The sequence below is a fragment of the Amphiura filiformis genome, chromosome 5, assembly GCF_039555335.1.
Source record: "Amphiura filiformis chromosome 5, Afil_fr2py, whole genome shotgun sequence".
Lineage (NCBI taxonomy): Eukaryota > Metazoa > Echinodermata > Ophiuroidea > Amphilepidida > Amphiuridae > Amphiura > Amphiura filiformis.
Window position 1 is genome coordinate 51,498,158 of NC_092632.1, and position 25,792 is coordinate 51,523,949.

Below are 25,792 nucleotides of genomic sequence, written 5' to 3' on the forward strand. Positions count from 1 at the left end.
AAACCAACCTCAGCAGCTTCAAGACTTCAATTGGTGTTACCATCAGCGTTGTTTTCAATCTGTGTCGTCATCGTTAAATTTATGACATGATATATTAATTTATATACATAAAAAGAAGTATTAACATCTGAAATAATCACTCAGGAAATTTGAAATGATTGACTGACTTTTATTATATCAAACACTTTCTTAAAACTTGGAATGTTATTTACCAAAAGCGATCGGAAGTTATCAATGTTATGTTTTAGGGGAAGAATATGTCTGGTTTTCATGGTTGTTTGGATTAGGGGTGGTGCAATAATTATGTGTACCCCCGGGTGGTGAATTATAGGGGGGAATTGGGCAAAGAGTTTTTGCCATGCCGAAGGAGGGGGAAGTGATATATGGCACATATGTTTTGGGCACCGTTTCTATATTACACCATACGGTGTAGGAAAACGTTATGAACACGTTCAAATATGCAAACTTTCCTGCTCGCTGTGCTCGCTTTATATGATAAGACAATTTAAAGTTTTAAATTAGGGTTTTCCAAAATCTTGCATGTGTAAAGGGGGCAAAGATTTTTTGGCACGTCAAAAGGGGGGAAGCGATTTTAGTAGACCATTTCGAGAATTCATCACCCGGGGGTACGCATAATTATTGCACCACACCTTAGACATATTCTACCTATTATGCAATCTCATTCGCTCTATAAGTGTACATAATTATTACTGATACATATGTCAGTAAATCAGGTAGAATATCTAATCCCAATTAGTCACAAAGTTTCATATCGACTTCGTTGAATCAATTAGCGTTTATTCTATCACTTTTTCAACGCGTCTTTGTCTTCTTTTTCGGATTGTATTTGTGTTCGTTTTACTGCAAATACTACATCGAAAGTTAATCTAACCAGTAACATTAGTAAGATTACGCATGCTATGACAGAAAGTGTAAGCATTACAATTCCTTCGACAGACCCCATATCTTCGAAAGACCAACTCCAAGCTTTTGTGTCATTGCTTTCTAAATTCCGAGGAAAGTTGGTACCTGCCGCTGGATCAGGTATATGTGTCTGTTTGTATATTGCTTGGTCCAGTTCAGGAGGAATTACTTGATACATGATGTTGGATGATTCTTCTGACTCTAAGTCCCCTGAATTATAATCTGAAGAGGCATCAGTCAGTAGTTTGCTGTTTTTGTTCGTGAATAGATACGGGGAATCCTATATAGAAGGAAGAATAATGAAGAATAGAGCATCATATCAAGACATTTAGTGTCTCACAACACTTGCGTGATTGACTATATTTTCACAGCCCCCCATTCACAAATAAAATCATTTATATATATATATATTTTTTTTGTCAAAAAGGGTTCAAATTATGGAAGGTCATCTTTCCACAAATACGCCCCAGATCCCTACTAAAAAGTTCCACTTTTTCAAAATCCGGACCCCCCCCCCCAAGGGGGGAGTGCATTAGACATTAGACGCATCAACATCAGCGCAAGTTCTCAAGCAATGACAAGTAATACGCGTTCATTGGGGACCGTTCACAAACACTTGTTAGGGGGCGGAATGCAAAAAGGGGGCCCTTAAAAGTTTTGACCCTCCAAGGGAGGGGGACAGACAGGAGCATAGGCTTTTGTTGAGGAGTTTAGAGGTAGTGTAATGTATCAGGGTCTAGTCTAGGGTATATAGTAAGTTAATAAGCCGCCAACTTACCTTCAAAGGGCATCTAAGTTCCTCATAAAAACCTTCTGTGTCTTTGTTACCAACTGGTTGGATCTGGTCAAATATAAAGCAATATATTTTGTAAAACGATTGAAATACTTAAAACCGCATCCTCAGAGTGTCATTTGCCCTATCTATGCTTTTTTGTTTCATTTTTTTTTTAATTCATGAGCAATTTCTTTATAATTTTATGATACATAACATCTGTTAACTTTATAACACATCGCAATATAACTGACATATTTGAACTTTTATTTGATTATAACTTTTGTGGGGAGAAATATGCTTGAATTTTGTTCTGATCGTGGCAAGTGCTCAAATCCATGATCACCGTCAAAACCCTATTAAGCTGGCTGACGGGCACTCAAATATATATTAATTATATGCTAGTAATGCGATTCAATATGGCGACCAAAATGACCGCCAATATACTAAACACTAGAAGATATGGTAAATGTACATGTACCAGCAACTTTTACGAGCAACCTTTGTGTTAATGTTGTCAATATTTCAAGTGACAAACGTCTTTGCACCAAAAGAACCGTGTTACGTACGTTTATATCTCATTTGTCAATTTGCTGCCATCAGACACATTAGCACCATTATCATAAAAATATTAATGTACGGGACACCAGGCCCAACGCAAGATATAAAGATGCATCGGTCAGTTTGAGAATTGAAGAGAGCTTCCAGATATCGTCATAATGATCGTGTTGACGTGACGATAAAACCCTGGTTTACCTTGAGTTTGCATGTACGAATCTCTTTGTTTCACTAATTTAACATGAACGGTCTTATACAAAAATAGTTGAATATAATTAGCATCTTACCATATTATTCCACAGTGCAATAGCCCATATAATGTGACCTTTTTCGCTAAAATGAAAGCAATCTGGACTAAAACATGACTTATCAACTCCGCCCTCCTAAAACCGAAACACAAAATAGAAAACACTTAAAGCACTAAAAATACACGCTTCCCAAATCATTAAACCTAATCAGATCATTTTGCATAAAGAATAGAATCCTATTTAAATGTTAGTTTTCACTGAAAGCTACTGATCACATTGTACCCTATTAATTTCGAGCCAAAAATGAGGTAAAACGAATAAAATAGCTATTTCATTCCAGCGCCTACAATGCGTGTATCAGCTCGCCGATCATAGTACTGTCATGAATATTGGTGTAGTTTTACACACCTAGGACGAACAAACAAGACGTAAGACGAATAGCGATATGCGCACAGATTATACGTCAAGACGGACAGCGCTTACAATGTGTGTATAATCTCGCCGATCGTATTATTATCATCATTATTGGCAGAGCTACACGCAGCTGTATGTGATGTACAAACAAGACGTAAGACGAATAGCGATATGCATACAGTTTACGGTACGTCACTGATTGAATGATTCAATGGTACATACGCACGCGATGTGTTTATCCAGCACTCGATCAGCAGATCAGTGAGCTCAGAATAAAATAAAATAAATGTTAAATAATATTAATGTTAAATTTTGCTATAATTAAAGCACTTCAAGCTTCACAGGGCATTTATGTACACCAATGGCCATTACAATGGTGCAAAAAGTAGAAATTCGAAAAATATTGAGGGCGTTGCTGAGGAGCAAATCAAACATTATGGCTTTAATTTTGAAAGTGGTATATATTTTGCACTCACAGTTGGGAAATCCATATCATGAAAAAAAGGTTGATAAACTACTGTAAAATCTTCTCGTTTGTCAAACTGTCCACTGGTGATACTCTCCTCCAACAACCTCTGTAAACATACACAATTTAGTTAAACGGCATTATCGTTAACATGATAACCAGGCCGGATTTACTTTTTGCTGGCCCCTGGGTACAGCAACATGATTGGCCCACGCAACTCTTCAGATCGAAGCGTTACACGCGTCCCACCACTGTAACATAACGTTTTTGTTATATTAATTCTTGCTTCAAATTACTTGTCGATACGGGAAGGGGGGAATGAATGTCTTGAAGTTCAATGCTTTGATACTGCCCTCTAGCAATTACTAAGGGGAAAAAATCAAATCAAAGATGGCCGTTTCACGGTACCGAACGGTCCTTGTTGAAATTACCCCTCAATTAAGTATTATTATACAATATTTATTGTTAATAATAAAATTATATGTTAGTATTCGGTTGGTTTTGGTGCGGATATTGACGTTTTTAACGATATTTTCAACAAAATCATAATCGAGTTGGAAATTCGTTGGACAAGCCTATTTTACTGTATAGAAAAATAGGTGCAAACTTATATATTGGTATATAATATTATATGCAATCATAAACAGCATCCGAAGTAGAAAAGCATCTAAAAGTATATGCCTCTTAATGAGAGGATTTTTGACGGTAGAGACGAAAGGAAGATACCCTCCAGAAAGCATTATTCGGAGTTTAAGCAACTATTTTAATTTTTTGTTAAGGGTGTCTTCCTCCCGCCTCTCTCGTCAATAAACACCTCATTTAGGGGCATTGTATGCTTGTTTTGTAGATAGTAAATTATATTCATTTACATTCACATCGTTGAATCACTGTCGATCTACTACTATGACTATAGTTATTTACAGGTACTTACTTGGTACTCTTTGTTTATCGCTTTTAATTCGGCTATTTTCTCATTATCGCCCATGGCACATTCACAAAACGCCCTTGTTAAAAATATAATAATAACATTCATGAGGCTGAAAACGTAGTTTTTATAAAATAACTCAGGGAAGGGTTTAATAATGTTCTGTAAAAGGTACTAATCGAAGGGCCATTTATTCACTTTCTTATTGCATATGACACAATTGATGTTCTCTTGTGCTTTTACTTCTGTCACCTCTAAATCCAAGATGGCGTCCAAATGGTCACCATCTTCACATACTACAATATTTTGATTATAAAAAAAATTGACAATGATACATCATGAGCCACAGAGATGTTTTAGTACTTTGTAACAAAAATATTATTCTACGCATATTTGATATATTTCCAAAACTAAACTATTAGAGCAACATTTTTCAGAAAATTGACGTATACCCATATGCAAAGTGTTTGAAACTTACAATTACATATGAAGACCTGAGCGCAAGAAGACCGTAAGTCCACTTGGCCCCTCAACATGTATACACTAAAGTTACGTAAAGTTTCTTATGGTTTTATAATGTTTAATACATGTTCCAGGGTGGAAACATCATGAAAGGTTGTGAAAGATTTGTTTTGGCCCCTGAACATGTATTAAACATTACCAATCTATACAAAATTATACGTAACTTGAGTGTATACATATTGAGGGGCCAAGTGGACTTACGGTCTTCTTGCGCTCATGTCTTCATATCTTTTGCCAAAGCAGCATTATATATCTTGTCCAATATGCTGAGTTTTTGTTTCTACTCACCAATGAAACAAATCGCAAGGAACACTTGTTATATTTCCAAGTTCATATACGTTGCAGATACCAACTACATTAACGAACATCCTGGGTACCTGTGATAATTAACAACATACCATTACCTCATAATATCATAAGGAGGTTCCAAACTTATTACACGTTGCGCTCTTCTTAAAGCTTTCAATCACGTTGCGCTCTTATTGAAGTACTCAATTATCAGATTAACAGGGTGATTATTGTACTTGCTCTTGATTTTTTTTGTGTTTAACAATTGCACTGAGATCATTGCGTTCAGACATACAGTCATGGACATAAGTTTGGAATATTTTTATTTTTGTATCAAATACCGTTTTTAATCATATTAGGAACAGGTTTATTGTTCTGGAGTAGCGCTCAGTTTTGAAAACAATTGAAAGGTATTAATGTCCGTTGATGTTTACATCACACAGTTTGTCAATTAAACAAAGAATTACCTGAGGAAGCGTATTAAAATGGAAGGATCACACAATTGCAACACTTTTTGGTGGTCTCTTTGTATCACAAAATGAGATTAAAGACACTAGTAAATTTTATTGTTTAACCAAAAACTTAAACTCTCACTGTAAAAAAAAAAAAAAAACATGTTTGTTTCCTGTAGCAGGTCGAAAAAGTCAAATGCGATTTTTTATTTTAATTTTTTTTTATAATCCATGTCTTCAAATGAAAAAAAAAAAAACCTTTTTTGCTGCAAATTGGAATGGATATTTACAGTGGGTCTCTCTGACACACACAAAAATCATATTTCTTCATATAAAATGTGTGATGTTTTCTCCAGTAGTTTTTTTTTTTTTTTTCAAAAGTGAAAAAAAATCTAAATGCGCAAAAAGCCGTCAAAAACAAAATGCCCGCGCTACAGGAAACACATTTGCTTTTTTGTTTTGGCCTAACATGTTCAGATAAGTATCTTGCTTGAGAAAAACAACTCAATATTTGATGTATCCACCCCATACTCTCGACCAGGTTTGCCAAGGTTCCTTGTGGAATATCTCGCCAGCAAGCAATAAGGGCGTGTCTATGTTCCTGCAGGGTGATTGGTTGTTGTCCGCGTTACCTAGCCTGCGAGATACTTCTGCCCATAAGCTTTCTATAGGGTACATATCTGGGCTCAAAGCCGGCCAGTCCAGGTGTTCTACATTCTCATCTTCAAGGAATTCCCTGACACGTCGGGCTCTGTGCGCCGTGGCAATGTCATCTTGCATCACGAAATTGTTCCCGAAGTCTCTTCTTGCAAACGGAAGCATAACTATATCAAGAGCATGCAGGTATTAGTCCTGGTTCATGTGTCCTTCTAGCATGTAGAGGTGTGTTTTTGACCTATTGTGAAATGCTCCCCATACTGTGATTCCACCACCACCTCCCTGGACTGTAGGCAGGATACAATCCTCAAGCAGGGCTTGACCAACCTGTCTTCGGACCTTGAATCGGTCATCTTGTCTGTAGAGAAGGTACCGGAGCACAGTGTCGACACCGTGTATTATACTTTTCCCTGCAACTTAATACTCCGTTGGTGAGCGACGGGCGATTGGTATTTCACCGAACGCAAGAAAAGGAGTCCTATCTGATTGGCTAGAAATCGATCGCTAGATCGCTCAGTGGTGAGGTACAAACTCAAAATGTAGAGATGTATTCAATTCGATTGAAATCAATATTCTATTATTGCAGATAAAGAAAGTGGCATAGTGTCTCGATATGTGCATTGTATTATAGACTTGTGATTTAATATTCTATACAGCATCTGGAGCTGAGCTTAGCTTCCTTTTATACGATTACAATTCTTAAACAGTTAAATATATCACATTTTTAACGTACGATTTAAAAATCGTTATGGATAAAATGCAGTAAAATATATCCACAGCAAACAGCAATCGCCGCTTATTAGTGAATTGAATTTCCAGTTAGTGTATTGAAAACAAAACCTGGGTTTTACCTGACAACAAATCGAATTTTCTTATAATGGCAATATCATATGGGGTACTGAGCATGCGCAAATCGTAAACACGTATAGAATAGAAACTCTGTGGTATCTAATATCGTGTAAAATGGTATGCTTAACCTGAGTCGCTCGGCCTATATCGAACAAAATCGTCATGCGTAGCTGTTGAAAAACGAGAGGATTCGCCGTACTATCACAACAATTTTTGACACGAAGATATAGGGATGATGACGCTGTGCGGAGCCGCGAATACGTAAGTCAATGACGCGGACGTATAAATCTGCGCTCCACTCGCACCCCATGATCAGAAATATCGTATACAAAAGACAGATGCAACAAAGTAAAGCTGGTTTCTTTACACGATAATGCAAAAGCCAATGTAACGTTGTGAATCAAATTACTGAGAAAATGCCCGATGGATCATTGGTCAGGCATAGAAAGCCATTGTGCTGTACATTACGTAATGTGTGATATGGAATGGTGCCTAATCAGTGGTGTCAATTTGTGGATGAAGAATAATGGGTTTATGGCATTGAGAAAACTAAGGGGGGTTACAGGACTTTGGCATTTTTTCAAAGGGCATTATGTAATTATTTATTGTTACATTATCCAGAGATGGAACCGAACCGAGACTGTGGGTCAGTCTAGTAAGAAATCTGCACTTAAAAACAGGGCTATGCAAAACATAAAAAATATTCCAAACTTTTGTCCATGACTGTAGAAACTGCAAAACCTAGCCGGAAGTTGCTTATCTGGTTAAGTTAATCTACCGAAAGTAGTGGATACGAACAGACCCGGATATTGATTTTATTGTTTCGGAAATAAACGCCGGAGCGCCATATTTAAAGCAACAGTTACAACACAAGTGCAAAGCACACCACCAGTAGGGGTTCGACTTGATAATCCTAAAATGGTAGAGGCCACACCTGGCCATGGTTTTCAATCCAAAACAATATTGTTCCCCCTGTGATCATCAGTAGTTATGGATAGCTCCTCGGCATTTATATTTCTCACAATGGCACAGCATTTGAATTATGCAACATATAATCGCCAATCTGTTTTTTGTTTTGTTGTTGCTAATGTTGCATGTTTTTGTTCTTTTGCTCTTGTATCTAACTATCTTAGCTGCATCCTGATCAGCAGTCCTAACCAGGGCCTACCTGCTCAAGTATTTTGATAGCTTCTTCCATGTTGGCAACATACTGCTCCGGATCATAAAGGTCCTTGTCATTGCACCATGAACATAAATCATTACCACCGATGAAGATACTCACAACCTTCCAGTCTGATTCAACATCAACGTTGGGATCATCATATAGTCTAGAGATTAACTTTTCTGCCTGTTCTGGCATAGTTCTAGAAATATGTAAGTTAAGTATAAACATGATTAATATAATTCTTATCATTTGCTGTAGTTGACTAATTATTAATTCGATTTACCACGAGCAGTTATAATGTCTGTAGATGATAGAGAAGACATTAAGACAAAAAGAACTCACGGCATGTGCTATAATAGCCATAAGCTTGAATATAAAAAGTTCAAGTTTTGAGATATTTTCTCAAAATATCAAGAGCTATCCCAAGAACCACTAAACCAATACTAGGCTTGTTTGTACTCATTTTAATACATTTTTCAATTTTCAATTCCAAATTTGATCATGAAAATATACAATTTTGAAGGTTTTGAATTTTGATTTTTAAAAAAATTGTCCGCAGACGACAACCGCGTGGAGAGAGTTAAGGGGGTACTACACCATTGGCCAATTTTGTGCATATTTTTTTATTTTTCTCAAAAATTATAACATATTGGTGACAAGTAAGATATGTATATTATAGGGGCAAGGACTACAACTACTGCACTAAAAATGCAGCAACTCAAGGCAAGTAGTTATTGATTTATTGATCAAATACTGGTTTTCCCTCATTTTTGACTGTAACTCCACAACTGTTGTCACTGCTGAAATAAAATTTCCAGTGCAGTAGTTGTAGTCCTTGCCCCTATAATATACATATCTTACTTGTCACCAATGCGCTATAATTTTTGAGAAAATTCAAAAATAGGCACAAAATTGGGCAGGGGTGTAGTACCCCCTTAAGATGAACAGAATGTTGGAAGAAATTGTTTCAGAGACATACTGTGATTTTCCTCTTGCATCAGCAACATTTAATCTTGATTGTGGACTGTCAACATCACCAACTCCAATCGAATACCCGTACAGTTCTTGATTATACCTTCGTAGAACGTCTGTGAGAGTGAAATAATGAGCGGGATCTATTTACATTTTGTATGTAAGAAATTTGTATGCAAGAAAGTATGATATAAACGAGGTAGATAGACCCTATATAAACGATCTTGCATAGGTTACTTGATAAGTATCCAATGCGGTACTTGATTCATTATGCACTTTTTTCTTTCAAACTTCGCATAAATGTGTTCGCAGCATGTTTAACCAATGAAAGGCAATGACCATAAAAGAAAATGTGATATGGCAATGTGGAACAAGAATCCCTCTAGATACACATCAAGTACAATAGAATACATCAATGTATCGTACACGTGATCGAGAGATACGAGACCTTCGTCGCGGTTGATTGCTAATGTGAGCAATTGTGAGCAATCAAATCAAATCTCTAAAACGAAAATGTGACAACGATCTAGAAACACTGGACATCGAGCCAGCTGATCGCGACATCTTGTCAACAAACGCGAGTCGTAAAAACAAAGTAAAAAATAGCACAGAGTCGGAATTGAGTGGCACCCAGTTAAAGAAATGGCGTGAGAAATGGGTTAAAACATCTCCAAAAAAGAGCTTTCGGAACCGGAACAGAAGTTGCTTGCTCGTGGAATACATCGTTGCTTGCGAAACAGCATGTGCAAAACTATCGTGGGAAGAAGCAAAGTCTCTCAGAGCAGAGGTAGCAGGTACGTTAAAATTTCAAAGGAAGAAAGAGTCGCACTTAATAGTTTGAAGAAAGCGTCGGCAAGAGTTAAAATATTGTATTTGGCAAATAAGGGATCAGGATGGCTTCTATAATGACTATTTGCTATTGTCCTCAAAGCTCGACTGGAAAGTGACAAATCTCTTAACATTGCTTAAAGATAGGACAAAATTGAGCGCTGACGACATCATCCAATTTCTTCGGTTTGTCCTCCCCACGACATACGTCAGTTTTAGGGGACAAATTTACAGGGGACAAATTTACAGGCAGATATTTGGGGCTGCGATGGGCAGCCCAGTCAGTGCAATCGTCGTCAATTTGTTTATGGAGTGGCTAGAGAAGGAAGCGGTAGCTACAGCACCCGGGCTACAGCACCTCTTGACTGCAAACCGAAGATGTGGAGAAGATACGTCGATGATGTTCTAGAGATAATACAGAGAGACAGCGCTCAAAAACTCACAGCCCACTTGAACTCAGTTGACACGACTGGAAATATCCTTATGTAGAGGAGACGGGACGACAGTTTGGTACAAGGCTAAAAGAGCATAAAAAGGACTCTGAAACTATTGCAGAAAGAAATTTCACGAGAGCAAACAGAAAAGAATGCACCTCAGAACAGCACAAATCAGCTACTACAGACAACATAGCACAAGAAAACCATATCATAGAATGGGAAGGGGCAACTATACTCGACAAGGACTCAAATGCCTTCAGCAGGAGAATTAGGGAAGCAATCTACATTCGTAAAAAGGGGGCCAAAGCAATGAACCGCGACGAATGTCTCGTATCTCTCGATCACGTGTACGCTCCACGCTCCATATCCACTGCTCAAAACAAAAACATCTTCACTTACGGGAAAGGTCAACAAGCCGTTTCGCGGGAAAAGCGGTGAACCAATTCATTTGTGATCAAGCCATCAGCCCGATGGCGAAAGCTAAAGTCGTGAGTACTTACTTAAAGGAGGGTAACCCTATTGGTTTTGGATATGGATTGTCTTTAAAACAACATAATAATATCAAATATCGTCCCCTTTATGCTGCTTCGTGAAAAAACGAGAGTATTTTCAGCGTAAATGTGAATAAATAGCAAAATTTGCAATCCAATACCTTGGTATGCGTGAATTGCATTCTGGGCAGGCAAGCAACAACAACATGTGCCGTAATTCCCGTTCGTCATGTGCCGTGCGTGCGTGGTTGCACTGACATTGACAATCAAGCTCCACTAGTACATGTACACGTTCCGATACTAAGTTGTGACACTAGTTTTAATAATTATAATAGGCCTACCACTCACCACAACCAGTTTCGTCTTTATATCGTTTATGATAGATTTTTATGTATAAATTATGGCAAATGCCATTCACGAAAGCAAAACAGACCTGACGACAATGCTGCACAAATGCACGTATTGAACGTAATTTTTTTGTTTTTAACTCTTTTTCGTACCGTTTCAGAAAAAAAAGGAAACAAAATATATTTCCCCTTGCAATATGTACATTTCAAATGAATGTAAAAAACTTTGGGTTAAAAATGGAGAGGAAAAAGAAAACTAAAAAATTGAACCGGGTACTTCATGGGTAAAAACATAACGCTCTAACCAATTGAGCTATTCAGCCCGCTTCGTACATGAGGGAATTTTTCGAGCTATTATACTACCGCCGTAAAGCTGGAGTCTCCCGGGGAGTCTCCTCAGCAGTTAAAGTGGTTCGCTCTTTTCACAGAATGTGAATGACGCGAAACAAAAGTAGCTGTTGGGGAGACTGATGATTCATTCATAATTCCCTGCCCAGAAATCCGAAGTACTTTTTAGTATTTAGAAATTGGTAGCCTCTAAGGGCCGCTGTTTTTCATGATTTCTCCGGAAATACATCGACTTGGGGCGTCAAATTTCAGGATAGTAATGTGAAAATTAGTATCTATTATGTGATACCAAAACCTCATCAACAATGAAAAATATCGGGGGATGATGCTGTCGATCGGGTTACGGACCTTTAATGGATTTGTCAAGCTAAAAAGTTTGAATAATATACATATTGCTTCCAGTTCCATAAGTTATTCCAGTCATGTTCTGATGCCCCGTAAATCGTCTAATGGGCGTAATGTTGCGCTCTGTAGTATCAAAAGCCTTTGAAAGGTCTACAAAATACTCTAGTAATATTTAATCCGTTTCTACCTTCATACCTGTCTCTCCATCTCTGTACGGTTGATTGAGTCACAACTCGATTGACTGAACGAAACACATGCTTCTAAAAGGCAAATGATCTGTCGTCTATATAGTGATGGTTGGTTGATTCCACCATTGAAATCCGAGATTGACTGCATTTTGAATGTCCACGTTTCTCATTGCATGTGATGGCTTCTATAGTTCTTTGTGTGAATCCAGATTGATTTTCCCCATTGACATTTATCACATTTTTTATTGTCATTGTTTTTTTTGTCGATTAAATAACCATGCAGCAATTATACAGATTTTGATTTGAATGAAAATGGTGTGCGCAATAAAGCAATTACCGCATTAGATATCGACGAACCTATCATTTATATAGGGCTACTGCAACTTTTGAAATCCGACCCTTTACCATTCGAATGCTTGTAACTTCTTTCAACGAGATCGCAGAGCAACAAATGTAATGCGATCAAGCAAAATCAGTTGGAACTCGGAAATATTGATTTTGAGATATAGCCAAACAAAGGAAATATTTCCTTTTGTTTCCTGGTGTTTTGGAAACACTTTAATTGCTCATATCTTTGGAACGTGTTGTTCAATTTCAGTGCAGTTTTCTGCAAAATACAGCTTTATTAATGCTCTTTACTATCCTATAAGAAACTGAAAATTTTATATTTCCAGGTTCCGGCTGATATTGCTTGATCGCATCACAAATGAGGTGTCAAAACAACATTGTTAACGATAACTTTTTGCGCACAGTTTACTTACTTGGTAGTGTAACAACCTCGTCAAGGGTTTCGTCACCACCGATCCTAAATAAATAAATAAATAAAATATTAACATGAATTTACTGTGAAATATACTGGAAAAATACTGGACAATTTAACGTACCCTGTAGACCTATGTAATCATGGCTATAAGTACATCGATTATTGGCGAAGCATTAAAAGTTCAGAGCATCGCCATCTATTAATTGCATGACAATGTCTACAGAGGATTCCTTTCACTCTTCAGGCACTTGACCCTGATATCAAGTACGCCAAGAGTCCTTAGTCAGTCATTTTATTGTACAAAGAAGACAATTTAATTCCAATGACCAGCCGTCTATAGACGATTATTATAATAATCGCCAATTATTATAATAATCGGTGGTAATGATTATTGCAAATGTTGTTTGTAACTTACATGATGTTCCTGACATGAAATAAATTAAGAAATAATAAAATTGAAATTCCTTGCAATTTCACGGACAATTTCAAGCAAGATGAATCTTTTTATTGTTTTCCCAATGTAGACCGAAGTCCACTATGTTTCCTTGTAACAAACAATGCTAACAGCAAGCATAATTAAAACTACTTTGATCTACTGGCAAGTCGTCTATATCATATGTATATTGATTTCAGACAATTCTACCTACATAGCTGAGAGTCCCCGGGCTTCATTCGCTACACCTGGTAGATATTTAGCGTCTGCGCCTTGGCCCGCCTGTAAAATAATAAATGTTAAACTTTTAAAAAGATGATCGACATTATTATTTTTTGTAATAACGTGTGTGTTTGGCCTTTGATGATCAATATTATTGATGACATCAACCCTTTCAATTCCAATAATACAAAAACGGGTCCCATACAAGAACATTTTCTTAATACAACAGGGATGACTTTTATCAAGTAACAATGGCTAGTACGAAAGGCGATGGCGATGATTTGGGAAGGCGATGATTCAAGGAATTTAAGTCCTGACAAGTTAATTAAATTTAAATCTCTGATGGTATTGATCAAGCACAGTTCTTTATATGAAATCCCATGTCCCATGAAATAATAGTCAGCTGTAAAGTGATTGCGTGACACACCAATAACAGTGCAGCCACGATGAAGATACGCATGTGATTGCCTCATACACCAATACCAGTCAAAAATATACTTCCTTCAAGTGTCTCGTGGTGTTTATGACATTATGACTTTTTTTGGAAGGGAACTTAAGCTTCACCACACCAGAGAGATTCAAAGACAAAAACAGATATGAAAACTGAAAAGATTAAAACGATTACTACTAAAATAATGAGCGAAGACCGTGGTGACGTTTGAAAAATGGTTTCAAAATCGAAATTTTGGCCTCCATTTTCCTCCCTCCCCCATCACGATGTGGGTGATGGCGGATATTTGTAATGAGTGAATTTTGTCTGCAGCTTTGGGAACAAGTGATGTAGGGTCAATACGCCTATTCTCGGTCACACGCCTATTCTCGGCCAGTTTTACCGCTGACGATCGTTGCTTTAATTTTAGCCATGTCTTCCGAACTTTGTGACTATAAATCATTTAGCCGTACCGGTGCTGCAGGTTTTGGTGACTTTTCAAGGTCACGGCAGCACAGTTCATCTCAAATAATAGATTTTTAGATTGTATGGTGACCTGAAATATAGGCATTTAAAAGAAATAAAGACATCATTTAAGAGGTAATTAAAATGGTGATTGTAATATAATCAGTGATGCGAAATTGTACATGCATTTTACCATGTTTTAAAGCTGTAAATTTAACAAGTTGATCCATCTGCATCGTAAATAACACCATAGCAAATGATTGGTGTTGTTTTTATGTAAATTCCCATAGAAACAGGAGTGTCCGAAAATAGGCATACGAATTCCGTTGGCATTCCTATTCTCGGTCTGTGTTCCTAGTATGAGCTATGTTGACATCGTTGTTGCCATGTGTCCTACAAATGATCATGCATGAGCACGTGATAAGTGTTGCATTTTGCTCTGCAGGCTTAAATTAGGCCTATAGCCATTTGTCGAATACAAATGAGCGAGGAGAAATTATTTGTGACCGCTCGCCCCTCCCCTCCTCTACCCCTTCCCCCACCCCCTACCCTGTCGTATTTTTGAGCTTTTTCGGTCGGAAAAATTGGGTCAACAATGTCACATTAAAATGGTTCCTGCTCTGGACCGAGAAAGGCGCTATAACTGAGTTGCGCAGATAACATACACTATCTCCTCGTGCCTACACGTGCTATTAGCGTAATTTTGTCATTACTTCATATACATGTTAGCACAAATAGCACCGCTATTTTAGCCCTTATTTTCATGGGTGTGCTATTTGTGCAATTGACGGTGTTATTTTTTAAAAACTTAAAAAAAAACCATTAGGGACATTTAAAAAATGGCTTTAAATGTTAATATTTAGTGCAATTATGCTATTTTTGAGTTCTCCTATACTCGGAGGGGTGTTATTAGCGCTATTGTGCTATTCTTATGGTTAGGCCTTATGGCGTGCTATTAGCGCTATGGTGCTATTCTTAAAATGGTTTAGGCTTTATAGCGTGCTATTAGTGCTATTGTGCTCTGGAAATTGTTTTTGCCTTTGGGGGCATATAGCGCGTTATTATCGCAATAATGCTATTTTTGAATTCTAGTACACTTGGAGGGGTGCTATTAGCGCTATTGTGCTATTCTTCTAGGGGGCACAACACTAAATCCTTCCACATTTGGTGTAACCTTGTATAGTTCCGGTTAAAACTAGCGCCTGAGCGAAATGTATCAGCCTCTCAAGGGTACTAAATTTAAGTGAATCGTGCTTGTTTTTATGGGAACAGCAGAGTAGGACCTCAACATTAAAAATCTGTTCAAAATGTTTCAAATCGATTGTGAATTAGTGACAGGCTGTCGGAATAATATCAAGGCCGGAACTGGTAAGGAGGCGAAATTGTCGGCTGAAATTCGCGAGGGCGCTGTTCAGATGCCCGTAACGCTAAAATTTGACTTTAGGGTGGCGCCCGGGGCATGTTGCCCCCTTCTGGCCCCCCCCCGTAGTTACGCCACTGATCTGCAATGGTATAGATGCCAAAATGAATTCATTTTCATCAGTAAAACGTGAGTTTTGGTTATTTGTATGTCCCCTACCCCTTAATATTGTTATTATTTTATGTTGCTACACATGGAAATTTTTTCACATTTTATGTCTATCTACCTGACAACTAATGGTTTGATTGTTTTTAAAATAATTACTAGAAAGTTAGAACAACCAATTAGCTACATATTGATACCAAAATGTATTCATTTTCATCAGCAAAACTAGAGTTTTTTCGTGATTTGTATGTCCCATACCCCTTCATATTGTCATATTTTACGCTCTTAGACATGGAATATTAACATATTTCTCATATTTTATGTTTAACTACCTGACAACTAATGGTTTAAATGCTTTTAAAATAATGCTAGAAAATGAGAACAATCAAATAGCTACATATTGATACCAAAATGAATTCATTTTCATCAGCAAAACTTGAGTTTTGGTGATTTGAATGTCCCCTATCCATTAATATTGTCATATTTTACGCTGTTAGACATGGAATATTAACATTTTCGTATATTTTATGTATATCTACCTGACAACTAATGGTTTAATTGCTTTTAAAATAATACTAGAAAGTTAGAACTATCAATTAGCTATATATTGTTACCAAAATGACTTAATTTTCATCAGTAAAGCTTGACTTTTGGTGATTTGAATGTCCCCTACACCTTAATATTGTCATATTTTACGCTTCTACACTGGAAAAATGGGTATTTTTTTTACATTTTAAGTCTATACAGCTAACAACTAATGGTTATTTTGCTATAAAAGATTACAAGAACCAAATAGCTATGTATTGATGCCAAAATGAATAAATTATAATGAATAAACATCGAGTTATGTTGAATTGTACGTCCCTACCCCTTAATATTGTCATATTTTACACTGTTACACATTGGAAAATTAAAAAATGTTCCCACTTTATGTCTATCTGATGGTTTTTCTGTTACAAATAATACTGGAAAGTTAAAACAATCAATTAGCTACATGTTGATACCAAAATGAATTCATTATAATGAGTAAAGGTTGAGTTATGATGGTTTTTATTTCCCCTAGCCCTTAATAATGCCATATTTGACATGGTTATACATGAAAAATTAACCTTTTCTCACATTTTATGTCTATCTACCTGACAAATAATGTTTCCTTTGCTTTAAAATAATACTAAAACATTTGAACAATCAATTAGCTACATATTAATTCCAAAATGAATTCATTATCATGAGTTGAAGTTGAGTTATGATGGTTTATATTTCCCCTACCCCTTAATATTGTTACACACGCTGCTACATGTGGAAAAGTAACTATTTTTTACATTAATTTTTCAGTCTAATTTCCTGACAAGCAGTGGTTGATCTCACCCACACATAGAAATATTCAAAATATTACATGAATGGTAACTTACCAAACAAATGTTGTTAATGAAACTTATATAGTTCAGCTGAGTGACATATTAAGACACGTAAAACACCCCAACCCGAACCCTATACACCCCACACCCACACCCACATACACACCCCCACCTACCCCAAACCCACACAACACAAACCAACATGCACGCAAACATGCAGTTATATAAATATTTGAACTAGAACATCAATGTTTGCCTAGATATGCTTGATATTAAAAACAAAATTAAAAAATGGAGCTTAATTAATTTTGAAAATAGAAATTGGCACAATAGTAAAATTTGAAGCCAGTGCCACAAAAACACCCACCCTACGCATTGTTGTGAAAAATCTGATTTTCCACTAGTGTATGGACTGGCCACTTCCAATCATGATCTAATGAAACCTAGGTTTGCTTTCAAATAATACTAGGAAGTTAGAACAATCAATTAGCTACATATTCATACCAAAATAAATTCATTATTATAAGTAAATGTTGAGCTATGGGAATTTATATCTCCCCTACCCCTTAATTTTGTCCTATTTTTTGTGATTTTATGTGATTATACGGCCATATATAAAATGACCTGTAAAAAAGTGTTACCACAATTTGGGACCACTACTTACCTAGCAGTGATCTAGAGGGTCCATACTAACTACCTATTGTGTCAAACCTTGTATGTAGTGGGGTGAACGAACTCCTTATTTAGGGCCCCTGTGTGATCTTGCTCCTGGAGTTGTCGGGCGTGCCACCGCATTCCGCTGTGCGCTCCCACAAAATAGGACCACCTCGGACCCCGATCGGATGGTACGAAAATTTTTGCCAATAAACCGTTTTGAAAGGATCGCTTCTTGTCAATATATCTGAGAATACTGCACACGTATTTCATTATGGGTTTAAGTTATCAAAACTGCATTATACCGATCAACCAGGCTTCCAAAAGAGAATGACCGAGAATAGGTATAAAAAACTATACGGTGACCGAGAATAGGTGTTTAGTGACCGAGAATAGGCGTTGTTGTCGACTTTGACCTTTTGACCTTGTACTTCCAATACAAGTTCAATGGAAGATGTCATGCAGGGTATGTTAAACGGGGTGTTGTGGTGAATGCACGTTCCCATATAGCTAACTTTTATAATTATTTACGCAAGAAATAGAGCGGGTTGTTTCTTAAGTGACCGAGAATAGGCGTATTTACTAATTTACTAATCAAATATCAAGCACAATTATCAATAATATTATCATCATATCAAATGTTTAAAAAAATGCTGATTATATTCAACTGATCCTTTAATTCTTTTGAGGAGTTATTAAGATTACAAAAACACAATCTCCAAAAATGTTCTGCAAATTTTGTGGCAATCTCCCAAACAAATTATTCATCTTATAATAAGAACAATCAGCTGTACGGCCCAAACACGTATCGCCGAATACACGTCATCACTTTAGTCCATCGCATATCTATGCCTATTATGTAAAGGTAGTGGCCCGATTGTAACTCATGATGGGTACTACCTTACATTTCAGCCCATCACCTAAACATTCTTTTATTTAGATTGGAGTTATTTGGATTCCAGATGCAAACATTCGTATCAAAACGACCATGTGGTTAATGTTGCTCATACCACCAAAACGAAACATAATTCGGGCCTAAATTTTCCCTGTAAGTATGTGAATTATTATAAGCTTCCATCTGGCTCAAAAATCTGCATTTTGATTTTTAAGTGTGGGGACCAAACTGTTAATCAGGTCACCCACCTTAAATGGGCATTTAGATGCTTACCGTTTGGGAATCTCCTAAAGCCGCAACTACATTAATATCACCTGGTCGTAGTTGATGAACTGAAAAAAAAGTAGTGAATTGATACAAAGTAATATAATAAAGTTCAAAACAGTTGTGTTCCACAAGGGTATGTGACTGGACCGTTGATCCTCCAGTCACCACATTATGGCGCTGTGTTTCACAAGGGTCTGTGACTGGGCCGTTGAACCTTCAGTCAACACACCTTCGACAATGGTATTCGTTCATTTTGAACTATATTGTTTGCGCATTCAAGGTACATTCCTTTTAAAACTTGGTAGAACATTCAGTTTCAAAATAATCTCGTCTCAATACTCGCTTGCATTAACTCCACATGTCCGCATTTATTTCAACTACTGTTTTACTCTTCAAATGTATCTTCAAAATGTATCTTGCATTTATTTATTTTTTAACAAATTAAATTACTCAGGGCACATCAAAATACTGTTCCAGGAAAATATTGCTATATATAGAATATGCAATTTACCTGACGTCGGTGGTTCTGCTGACTTAGATGAGTCGCACTTAAACTCAATGTTGACTCCACTTGTCTTGCGTGATCTTGACTAAAAGTGGACAAGACTTTGTTTTAAAAAGACATAAGCATCATTCATTACACGCATTAAGAATCAGAACTTGCCTGCTGATAATAAAGAAACCCGCAATGTGTTCTCGATACGGGTACTTTATGGCCTATATCTATAGGCCATTGTTATAATTGATGGAGTAAAATAACGTTGAACATCGATCAAAATAACGATATGATACTCCCATGATACTATTCTTAGCATTGCTTTTATTAATTTTTTTTATCGATGTTCCTCAATATAATCGTTATGTTCACCCCATCAACGGCAGGAAAATGCGAATTATAAAAATGATCTATAGTTAGATTATTATATTACGATATTATTTATGAGCAAAATGTATTTCAATTGTTATGTTATTTTGCCTATTCTATTGATTCCTAACTGGACCAAAGGCGTTTTAGTGACATTATTCTAGGCAGATCAACGTAAAACAATAATTACATATTGCCCCGGTATATCTGCTTCTTCGAACAAAATATATTCAGGTATTATACTATTTTATTGATAAGTTTGCGATCGCGAAAATTTTGCAGAAAGAATTGCCAGATTAATAAGACTAAAATAGGATATAATACAAAAATATACCGGTATGATATCGAACATTTGACTTACATATTTTGAAAGTTTGAAGTCGTGGCTTAAAAGCTTCATAGTTTCTGGATAGCGCTCCCAAGATCCTAAAAGAGAAACAAGGGATGCCAAATGTACAATGATATTATCATTCCATTTTGAACAGTGTTCATAATAAATTAAATTTGTCGTGATTTCCACGCGCAGTGCCTAAAGCGAGATTACCATTCCTATATACCAGAAATGTATAGTTTTATATACTTTGAATTAAACTATAAAAACGATGAAGTTGGAAAAGGTTCATGTTCTCTCCCATTACTCTCCCTTCACACCACCGTACGTCATACATAAATTCGCTTAGTAAAATAATTTTTTCAAAAAAGGAAACTTGGCAGAGGAGGGCCTCGAACCCATGCCGCACCCTGCCGCTATCATAGATAACGAACTAATACTGGTAAACTAACCGTGTACCAATGCGTTAGACGACTCGGCCATCGATTCTTAAGTATCCATCTTAATTTGAAGCTATATTCATAAGCAAAGACAGAAACCGTACCATATTTTACCTGCTTAAAAACATTTATGTGTATAATAGCGACATATAATAGCTATGACAATATTGTTGATGCTTGTGTGTTTCTGCTGCTGCATACGGAAATACGAAGGACTTAGTAGTAGGGCGCCTAGTGTCAACCATTTTTCTTGTACAGACGTTCTGGGTTTTGACCTTTTATATAAAAAGCCCAAAGTTTATTTCAGAAAATAAAAGATTAAATTACCGTAAAAACGAAACAGTAATCTTTGGCGGGTTCTATGTAATTTTTTCAGTCTTCATTTCTACTAAATTAAAGCAAAATATTTTGGCTTTTCTGAAATTAAACTTATTTACTCTGCCTTCTAGTCCACATCAACTATACCATGATTGGGTATCACGAATCGTTCTATATATATGATTTACAGTTAATATTCATAATTCTTTTATACATAGGATGCTTCAGTTGTTATACACAAAAAATATTTCATTGAAAACTCTCCCACTCGGCTATTTCAAAAAGGTAATCAGGCTAAGTAGTATGTGCAATAAATTAGCATTAAAATCATTCTTATTCTAAAAGCATTTTAGAAATACTTGGATTTTAGCGAACATTGATGTGTCCCCTTAAGGGAGGTGTAATGAGCGAACCGTGGTTTGGATTCCAGAGGGAGGGTGTCTGTAAGAGGCACAGCCATCAGAAAATGAATAACTGAGATCGCGCGCCAAATAAACTTACTGCAGAAATTTTCCAAGTCTTTAAAAAAATATGCATAGGTGGGAATCGAACCCGGCACCTTCCGGTTCTGAATCAACGGATAGTATCACTAAGCCAACTTTCTATCTGCCCTAAAACCTGTGATATTAATTCTTGATAATGCTTAACGGAAAAAATCAATACTAATGTACGATGTCATTCAAAATCAAATAGAAATCCCACAAGTAGCAATCGATAAATCTGCTCACTCAATCATCAAATAATCAATCGAAAAATAAATAAATAAATAAATAAATAAATAAATAAATAAATGTGTCCGTTCTCTCGAGCCCCAAAACGTCATTAAATAAATAAATAAAATGAATAAATAAATAAATAAATAAATGAATAAATAAATAAATAAATAAATAAATAAATAAATAAATAAATAAATAAATAAATAAATAAATAAATAAATAATACAAAAAGAAATTATAAATAAGTTTTTTTAGGCCCTGACGTTGGAAAAATAAAGCAGCATAAGAAAAGTGACAGACGCACGGTTTCGAACAAGCGACGCCAAGAACAGCAACTTAGAAACCTCAACGTCTTAGACCGCTAGGCCATAGAATCACACAGTTTCTTCGAAGTCAAAGAAATGTATTAACCTTTAACGTTACGCAATATTGTCACATGACACGGGCACATGTCTGCGGGTAAAGATATTGCATAATAGAAAGGCGCATAAATAATCGAAGGGTCTATCCCTGAAGTTAATGGTCATTGACACCAATTCTTTGTATACCAGTGATATACCAGCTACAGTCAACATATAAAAAGAAGTATATTGTTAGGCGTAGACGCAATCATCAATGCGGGAAGTATAAAACCATAGTCGCCACTCGTGCACTTGTTTGAGTCCACGGGCATTCCAGAAACAGCCTTCAACCCTGAAATCAGAGGTCGGTTTTGGGTTGTTACATGCAAATACAAACTAAATATATCATGAAAAAACCCACCAAGAGTACTACGAGACTTATTCAGAGCCAATCTACATTCTGTTATTTACAAAAGCCGACGATCAAAGTGAAATTATAAAAGGAGCAAGACCAGATATCAACGTTAAATCACGGTAAGCCTAAAATCGCATCGAAAACACCAAAATGCAGTCACAAAATTTATAATATTACTAAATCACCCAAACGAATTGTAACGTAGGTATGCTGAAAAGAGTTGTATTAGCAATAACAAAGTATGTGCAAAAAGATTTGTCTTTGGCATGTCGCTTTTTTGAAATATCACCAAAAATATCAAATTTGGGAAAAACGCCCCAAAATTTAAAACAAACACATTAACACTCGGCGGCCAAGTCACTACCTGTCGCTGTGATTTGGGGTAACTCGTTGCTTCCCTTCTCCAGATACCTGTACTTCAAGGTCGCTCATACCCAAAGCCTTAAAGGAAAAGTGTTTCGAGGTCAAATGTTGTCTGGCATGTACCCAGCTTATCTGTGTTTTCTATAATACAGCACTTTGATAAGAACTGTGGTATTTTAAAGGTAGACGCAAATTGTTATATATTATTAAAAAATAACACTTTGATGTTTAGCAAAAGTTCAGTCTACAAATTCAAAGACGTCTCTGATATCAAATACTCTTGAAGCGTCATGTCACATAACAGTATCATATTTCAGAGACGTCTTATAAATCACATACTCCCTAGTTTCAAAACCCAGTCGCAAACGATATTAGTAATTTTGGTGAACGTGCCAGCGCAGTGGGAATAATTTTGTGTATAGGCCTTATCAGGGTTGTAGCTAGCCCAAGTTGAGCATGCTGAGTGCCTGCTAATTTTACTATCCAATTCATGAATTGGATAGTAAAATTGGGATTTTTTTTACTTCAAAACATTTGATTTTGGCCATTGCAATCTAAGCGTGTTCTAGGATCATTTGTCAGAATTTGCACAGATAGATATAATTTTTGCACAGGTAGATATTTGCTAAACATAGGAAAGCTTATTCTAATACACTCAGCTTCGTTCCGATGTGCTGCATCGAGTGCCGAACTGTCAACAAAACTCGACGTATGTGATATCACAGACCCCCGTATGTGAAATCACTGACCCGTCTTTGAAATCAGAGACGTCCGTTTATTACGAGTGCCCCGAACTGAATTATACACTTTGGAAACTTGCTTGATTTACTGTTGTTAACATGGTTAATGAGTTATGTGCGTTTTACAAAAGTGTTGTTGTTCCAGCCCTCTTTACAACATAACACAAGAACCACAAGACCTATAAAAGTATATTTGTGATATTTGAATTCTTCTACCATTCGCAAGATAATGTGAACTCCCAAATCGCAATAGTTTAAAATAGTTACTAACCTTAATACAAGAAACTGCCATGTAATAAAGATTGTATCTAATCTCGACTTTTGGTCGAGACCCAAAACTACCCAAATTATATTGACTTCTCGCGAAGATCTCGGCAACACACCACATCATTACCATGATTTAAATACTTCATATCAAATGCCATATATGTATCGAAAATTACAAAGCCTTGCCAGGTTGTATTGTATTAATGTTCGCCAACCAATTCGATTAAACAATTGACACTGACCACATTATACCGTATATCTGGTAAGGTTCCTATTTTTCAAATAGTCATTAGAGTGTATGATATAAAACAAAATTAATATGCTTACTTAAAGCTTACATAACTTGCACGGAACACAAAGAAAAAGTAATAGTGTCGTACGGTACATTAACTCTGGTTCAACCAGGTCGGTTTCAACTGTCACTGCCTTAAGTGTGTATATTAGGCTATATGTATGTGTGCACTACGGACATTCAGCATGTTCAATGATGCGGATATGCTCTATTATATTTAATATAGTACCGACAGTAATCAGAGTTCCTGATAGTACACACACACAGATACTGTGCAGGGACCAGTGCCTTTATTTGGCACAATAATTACTTTTTGTGGTATAGGGCAAAATGATAATATAAAAACGGAATCATTTTATCTGATTCCACTAAGTCATAACTTTGTTTATACACACGTGTCATGATGTTGAATTATAGCCTATAAGACTTTTTATTAGGTTTTCCATGCAAGCTTCTACTAAGCCCTCTACCATACATAAACATATATTAACATTAATATTATTGTTGCAATTGACAAAGTGCAATTGTTCAAATACACTCAGTTCATTAATCAAAGAAAACTACTCACCTGGGGCTGCACAAGTACAGGCGATCAAACACAGAACAAATGCGAGTAAAACAATTTGTTTTTCCATACTATCAGCTTATTTGTATCCGTAAATCTGAGAGCGGTTCTCGTCTGCGTCAATGGTGCGCGTAACGAGACTTCCGCAAGAAGGCTATAGAGGGGGCAGCCGTGAAAATTTAGGGTTGCACGACCAAGTCGCCAATAGTCTAGCTTAGTCTATTGTGGCAGAACGCTGCCAGCAGGCAGGTACATCCCAGGAAAAAACTACTGCAATTTCCTACTAGAACCAAATTTGGCAAATATATTACAAAATAAGCCCAGCGGTCACCTCCATTTTTTTACTTAAATCCAAGATGGCGCCCAAAATCACCAAGTGTACAATAAATGTGCCCCCATTTCAAGTACCTGGGGGCATGGATGCAGAGCTCAGAAAATGATGTTAAAATTCGAAAAGCAGCAGCCTGGAGATCTTGCAATGGGATGGCTAAGATCTGGAAGTCATCTCTCTCAACAAGGTTCAAGCAACGACTATTTACAGCAACAGTTGAATCAGTAGTGTACTGCTCTATGGGTGTGAGGCATGGACAGTCACTTCCAAACTGGCAAAGGAGCTGGATGGCTGTTACACCAAACTGTTGAGGGCAATGCGTAATGTCCACTGGAAACAGCATACGATAAACAAAGAGCTGTATGGTGACCTCCCAAAGTTATCGGACAAGATCAGGGAAAGAAGGACACGGTTTTCTGGTCACTGCTACAAAAGCAATACAGAACCTGTATCTAATTTGGTGCACTGGATTCCGAAGCATGGGAAAAGAAACCAAGGAAGACCCGCCCTAACGTATGTCGACATTCTAAGACAAGACACCGGATTTGAATCTACTGACATGGTATCATTTTCACTGGACATACCATGATCATTTACACA

At 36.7% G+C, this 25,792-nt stretch overlaps 1 protein-coding gene across 1 annotated transcript; it reads right to left on the minus strand.

The window, feature by feature from the left end:
• Positions 1-155: 155 nt before the first annotated feature.
• Positions 156-24,996, minus strand: LOC140153331 (phospholipase B1, membrane-associated-like). Its single transcript, XM_072176058.1, has 15 exons — positions 24,865-24,996; positions 20,435-20,499; positions 19,720-19,798; positions 19,215-19,273; positions 13,607-13,674; positions 12,958-13,001; positions 9,220-9,328; positions 8,244-8,439; positions 5,118-5,206; positions 4,314-4,386; positions 3,393-3,491; positions 2,542-2,637; positions 1,703-1,765; positions 651-1,204; positions 156-486 (listed from the first exon to the last, which is right to left on the minus strand). The coding sequence occupies exons 1-14, from the start codon at positions 24,929-24,931 to the stop codon at positions 806-808; spliced, it is 1,506 nt and encodes a 501-aa protein (XP_072032159.1). The 5' UTR covers positions 24,932-24,996; the 3' UTR covers positions 156-486; positions 651-805.
• Between the last annotated feature and the right edge of the window lie 796 nt (positions 24,997-25,792).

Excerpts from the sequence above, each read along its gene's own strand:
- LOC140153331 (XM_072176058.1), bottom strand. The coding sequence starts at position 24,931 with ATGGAAAAACAAATTGTTTTACTCGCATTTGTTCTGTGTTTGATCGCC. Across the intron at positions 4,387-5,117 it reads CCTTGCGATTTGTTTCATTG|GGCGTTTTGTGAATGTGCCA; the intron begins GTGAGTAGAAAC and ends ATTTTTAACAAG. Across the intron at positions 3,492-4,313 it reads CGATAAACAAAGAGTACCAA|AGGTTGTTGGAGGAGAGTAT; the intron begins GTAAGTACCTGT and ends GTATGTTTACAG.